A 6,662-nucleotide genomic window follows, 5' to 3' on the forward strand; every position below is an offset into this window, starting at 1 on the left:
GCTTTAGGAATTTCCTCTATATAGTTTTTCACTGGTTCCAAGAATAATAATACAAATGTTCTAGAAATAAGCTCAAAACTGTCTCTCCTGCGTGAATGGAATAACTGATCAAAGCTCTACATTCCCCTTAATGCTAGAGCACATTGGTCTGCTATTAAGAAAATATTACTCAATACCACATGCATGAAGTCTAGACTCCTCTAAAATTATAAATTGCTTTCCTAGAGTGCAGACAGAAACTCTGGTGCAATTTTACTCTTTTTAAAATGCAAAGTAATGTCTTAAAGGAGCTTATAATAATTCTCTCTTTAAAAATCACACCTCATTATACCAATTACAAAAATTTGAGACCTTATGTGGGCCATTTTATTCAAAACACCTGCTATTCTCTTTTTATTAACACTTATTTTTCCACCCTTAAAATGTGGCAATAAAATTAAGATATTAACCTTAAGTAAATTCATATGCTTCAAGGCAATGGTTTTTCCACTTATATCAACTATATTTTCAGTTTCATACTTCTGTACTGTTGCCAGAGCTATAGGGATAACTTGGAAAACATTCAGGGAAAAAAAAAAAATCAGAATAATATTTTAAAAGGAATGGAGAAAAGAAAATCAAATTGCAATCTGTTTACTAGCAACGTAAGAGGCTCCTTTCTGGTTTCTGTGATCCCTCAAAAAGGAAGAGAACTTTATTCCTGTCCCTAAGAAACAGACTATCAATTTAGAAAATCTCTATAGCTACTATTCATTATCTTTATTTAAAAAGCAAATTTTCATATATATTGAAAGAAATTTACAAACCTCTGAATGTTCATCTCTCTCATCTATAAGTCTTTTTAGATGCAATGCCATATTTTTTAAGAGTGGTTCTAGGTCCTCTTGAGACATATCAGTCACTTCCATCCACTGTAGATCGAATACATTTTCCTGATTATGTGTTACCTTTAGGCAAGCAAACAAAATAAACAGACAAAAAGATTTAATGCTTTATTTCAGTATAATAAAACCATGAAATCCAAATACAACAAACTAAAAGACATTTACAATTAATGATGAAAAGACTACTAACAAATATTTTTAATTAAATATATTTTTAAATGAATTAATATTTTATTTCCAGTCAAAAAAAGAGGAGATATTAAATTCAAGGCATGCCAGACAAATGCTTTAACAAAATTAATTGACCTTTTCCTTAGATAAGAATTATCATTTTCAAAATATTTTATTTCTTCTTATGGAACCTTTATGAAACCTATAAAAGAAAAGCTCTGTATCTAACAATCCACAGAAAATACAGATCAAATTTATTGTACCTGAATTCAAAAGCAAGAGGAGAAAAAAAAAACTTCCATTATAAAGATTTTTTACAGAATAGGAAATTTAAATAAGTCAAATACTGATTTTTTGCTTTCCATTTCTCTTTGTCATTCTTGTATTTCGCGCTTTCACAATAAACAGCAAAAATGAAACTTCCAAGAAAGGTAGAAAATTTATTAACTTGCAATATTTACCATTTACTCAAAATGAAATGCATACCACAAAGCTAGCATAAACAAACCAGGGCTTCGAACCAGTGAACCAGTTCAGCCTGGTTCACTTATGGCCAATGGAGCAACACTAGAACAGATTCAAATTTTTAAAATCCGAATGAACTGTAACACTAACCAGAACAGGAAAATATACAGGTTGAAGCCCTGCTAGAAACTTCATCTCTCTCTCAGAAAACAAGAGCAGCACGTAAGCTGCATAGCAACCAAATCCCTTCACTGGCTTGAGTCTAAAACAGTCGTGCCCAGCTCAAAGATGGTGGCCAACTGCGCCACTTTGAATGTGTGTCCTTCTCCACAGTCCTGGCAATAATCCAGCATCACGCATCAGGTTCCTAAAAGGGTTCACTACACCTCTTCACCTCTCCCAAGTCTCCCATTCCAGAGCTTTGACACATAATTTTCCCTATTCTAGTTGGTGGTCTGAATCACTCAAATTTTAAAAATTCAGGTTTGTTTCAGTTTTGCTTTGTCAGCCATGACAAAACCAGTTCAAAACCCTGAAACAAACATACATATAAAGGAAGAGTCTACCAATAAAACTCTATCTGGTAGAACACTAATATGTTTTCTTTTGATAGCAATGTAACTGACAAGAAAGCTGGACTCTGAAAATGGTAACTAAGGGCAAAGATGACCTAGGGGAACAAAAAGTCTTCTAAACAGAAAAATGTAAACACTACAAATTTTCACCATTTAAAATCTCTCTCCTTTTTCTTAGTCTTCTTTTTAAGTAATATGTAAAATTTAACATTCTTATTCTAATTCTAAAAAGTCTTATTCAGTATACCAAGACTAAAAGCCCAAGGATAGATGGAGAAATAGCAGCTTTTAAAACCAATCTTAGCAAACATATTAACTTAAATGATTTGGCACCATAGATTTAAGTTTTTATATGACTATTATAAATCATTAATGTATTTATAGTTCAACTAATATCATCAAAAAAATTATGCTATGTTCATTCATTCAGAGAAAAACAATCACTGGAATGACATAATACTAAGGGTCATCATCTTACCACACTATAGTTTTGAATTACAGGCAGTGTTCCACTTTCTGCTGCTTCCATTTACTATATTATTCATTTTGTGCTAATACATTTATTCCTCAAATAACACTTTCTGCCTATGTCCCTATGGATAAAGGCAACAGTACATTTGTAGTTAGTACTGTGTCATATATAAGATGATTCATTTACAAAACTCTCTCTAAAGAAAAGGCAATTTGTCAAAAGCAGGCTTATTTATTTTTAATCTTGCTTTGTTCTTGCTTATCCTATGACTTTAAATATTTTGGAAGATACACAAAGACATCACAAGCTTAATAAGAAGTATATAAAAACTGTAATACCTCTTGAATATGTGCGGCAACTGCTGCTTTTGTATCAAAATCTAAACCTTGAATTCTTTCAATAAATTCTTCTTTTTTCTGACACTAAAATAAATGAATAAAATGATCATTCATACTTTATAGGGTTTAGTCCTTAAAATATTGTAAATAACTAAAAATTCATCAGTCTAAAAATCCTGGCTATGTTTTGAACAGTACAGTAAGGATTTAGTTTGGTTTTGCATTTAAATAATCTCTCTATATACTTACCTAATAAAGAGATAACAATTTAGAAATATTTATTTAAAAAACCAAAGCACTGAAAATCTACACTATTTTATGCTGAGAAGTTCTAAAGTGAAAAACCATTACACAACCCATCTGAGGTCAGTATAATATTATTATATTAACTTTACAAACAGAGAAGTAAAGAATCAAGAACTTGTTTCAAGGAGGATAAGTTACTTGCCAAAAAACACAGTGAGTCAGTGGCAGAACTCGGACTACAGCCAAAACGCTCAGTCAGCCCCCCCGGCTATCACCAAACAACACAGCCTTTCTTCTTGGAAAAAAAGAAATTTAGGCAATTTTTACTTTGACCTTACGATTCATCCTCACATCTTCAGCCTACCAATCTTAATAAAAGAAACCGACTGCTGTGGCCCAGTTGAACATTTATAAGGCAATATAATAAATACTTGATTTGTTTCTGAAATATGAAGCTATGAGGGATAAAACTGAAGAAGTACATACAAGTACACATGTACTTACTGCAGAATAAAGATGACAATTCCTTCTTGTTTAACATTTAAGCTTTACAAGAATTAAAAACAAAATGCAAATCTAATTATTTCTGCAGTCAGTACTAACAGTTTACCATGCATCTTAATGTCTGCCTCTATCTACATGTCTGAAATTATACTGCTAGTATAACTGTGTTCTTGCAGCTACCAAATGAGAACTGCATATAAAATAGACAGCACTGCCTTGCATTGCTTAGTTGCATCTCATGGGCCAATTACTGAACCACAAGTGAAGACAATATACTCACAAAAAGAAAAACTGGCTCTTTGATCATTATTTTATAATCTACACGCTTATTGTATCAAATTGCAACACTATATTTTTACTGTTATGAAATTCAACTAATTTAACATATTTCCACCAGCAAGAAAGGTCTGTATCTTGTAAAAACAAAACTATTATTAGGATGATATAATAATGTTTAAAACTAAGTTACTAAGAATGTATCATTCTTGTGACTAGGAAGTCAGCAGTTTTTGGGAAATGGGATGAAAATTAGTGTATTTAATATTTGACAGGTCTAGCAAAAATTAAGAGTATTTTCTAAGTATGCATTTGTAGCATAATAAACTTTTCAGGTATGGTAACCCCACATTCATAATCTTAATTATGCTGAAAGTGTTCACCTACATACACTTTCCCAGCCAATCTGAATATAAAATGGTAGGTTCTTACCGACTACAACTCACTGAATATCCCCCAATTATGCTTCCATATTTTTTCTGCTTTTAGTTAGAGCTAAACAGATACATTTTCCTTTCTCAAGCCCAAGACCCACTGTTCCTTTACTTATATATACTATCTTTATGGGTTTACCCTTTAGCAAAGTCTCAACTTCAATGAGAATTCATCCTTTACCCTTAAAATACCCCCAATTTATACTAAATCTCACCTTTATTTGAAATCTGAAAGTTTGGAATATTCTGGAAATATTTTTAAGTTAGGCTTTCTTGAAGAATGTAGAATGAATTTCACAGAATATTAAAAGATAAAAGAGCAAGACTACTAAGATAGGAAAGACACAGAGAAAAGACTAAAACTTTGAAGTTGAGTAATCAAATCAAATACTCTAAATCTTCACTGGCCAATACAGTAATCACTAGTTTCAGATGGCTACTGAGTACCTGAAATGTAGCTAGTGCAACTGACAAACTGAAATTTTAATTTTATTTAACCATTATTAATCTAAATTAGGAGCCCTATTAATGTAGTTATTAAAACTCAGTGGCTAATCAAAAGGTTGGTGGTTCAAATCTACCTGGTGTTCTGTGGGAGAAAGATGTGGCCATCTCCTTCCATAAAGATTACAGCCTAGGGTACCTTATGGAGCAATTCTACTCTAGGGTCACTATGAGTAGGAAAGGACTCGAGAGCAACAGGTTTAATCTAAATTTAAATAGCACATCTAGCCAGTGGTTACTGTACTGAACAGCACTGGAAAAGTCTGGTGTCAAAAAAGGATGTATCAGTAATTTTTGTTCCAGCTATAAAGACTCTTGTAAAGACAAAATAATCTTAAGAAAATTGATCTTTCCACTTAAAATTAAGCTTTTATCTTCGTATCAAGTTCTTAAAGTGTTTTGGGCACTAAGATTATTTCTAATTCTATTTATAGCAAATTATTCCTAAATAAGCAGTTACCATCACAAGAACAGAGTATGGAGGCTGAGATGTAAGAGAAAGCCAAATGATTGTTTATTTGGTGATGGTGGTGGCAGGCAAGAGGCAGAACTGTATTAACCCTAAAGTTTTATACTTTTATACTTTCCACCAGAGAGATTAAATTCTTAATATTCTTCAAATTCCTCATATTTTCACTTTGCATTTTTAATGCTCTCACTTTAAAGGAAAAAAAAAGATACACTGTTGTGGAAAAATTACACTAAAATACAGAGGGAACCCAAAACAAGCTATTTAAATAATAAAAAAAAGAAACAAGAAACACATTATAGTGTTTTCAGTAAGAATAACATCATTGTCTCAACAGATCACAGTTCTACCAAAGTAAAACCAAAATGAGCCACAAAGAAGAAATAAAAATAGAAAACATCCCTCTTCAAATTGAGCTTACATATTCTACTCTTATGCATTCTCAGAAAAGGAGCCTGAAGTTTGGGTATTGTTTTATTTGCCAAAAAAATAATATGATAAAACTTTTAAAACGCTTTAAAGAACAATAGATTGTAGCCCTCAAAGTGACCAAGTTTTTCAGAATTGATTATTAATGCTGGAATTGCTTTTGAGGGCACACATAAAATTTTAATTTCAACCACACTTAACACACAGTTACTTTCAACACTACCCAACCTGACCAATCTCCAAAATAAGTAATAATCATGAAAAAGAATATAAAGCCTAAGTTCTGCTGAAAAGGAGCAAACTGGTCTTAGAAAAAAACAAACTTCCAAACAACAAACCATGCAAAAACATTTCCTTCTGTTTGGAATGATTTAGCTTTTGAATGCCTCAACTGTATCAGAGCTAGGATGAAGCTAAAAACTCTTAACTGAAGTTCAGAGAGACGTGTGTTATCCACTGAAAAAGATTCTGGAAGAACTTTTTAATTGATTAATAAAGAAAATACTCAATCCCTGGCCTTGAATATAACTTAAAAGTTTTCTTCATATTCAAAGTCAGTTCTATGGCTTATATTTACGTATAATCAAGGATAGAAAGTTTTAGTTATAATTTATTCTGATAGGTAAGATGTTTGTTGTTGCTGTTAGGTGCCGCTGAATTGGCTCCAACTCAGAGACCCTATGTACAACAGAATGAAACACTGCCAGGTCTTGTGCCATCCTCACAATCCTTGTGATGCTTGAGTCCATCACTGCAGCCGCTTTGTTAATCCATCTTGTTGAGGCTCTTGCCCTTTTTCACTGACCCTCCACTTTACCAAGCATGACATCCTTCTCCAGGGAATGGTCCCTTCTGACAACATGACCAAAGTAGGTGAGATGAAGTCTGGCCATTC

The 6,662-nt window shown here is 32.4% G+C and overlaps 1 protein-coding gene across 1 annotated transcript in view; it reads right to left on the bottom strand.

The window, feature by feature from the left end:
• CCDC88A (coiled-coil domain containing 88A) overlaps positions 1-6,662 on the bottom strand; it is a 185,109-nt gene that overhangs the window by 107,550 nt on the left and 70,897 nt on the right. The window contains exons 6-7 of the mRNA XM_007938006.2: positions 2,906-2,989; positions 807-947 (exon numbers count right to left, since the gene is read on the bottom strand). Of these exons, the coding sequence (XP_007936197.1) occupies positions 807-947; positions 2,906-2,989 (225 nt within the window). The remainder of the gene's footprint in view (positions 1-806; positions 948-2,905; positions 2,990-6,662) is intronic.

Source organism: Orycteropus afer, unplaced genomic scaffold (assembly GCF_000298275.1).
Source record: "Orycteropus afer afer isolate SDZICR_OR568_19922 unplaced genomic scaffold, OryAfe1.0 scaffold00046, whole genome shotgun sequence".
Taxonomy (NCBI): Eukaryota; Metazoa; Chordata; class Mammalia; order Tubulidentata; family Orycteropodidae; genus Orycteropus; species Orycteropus afer.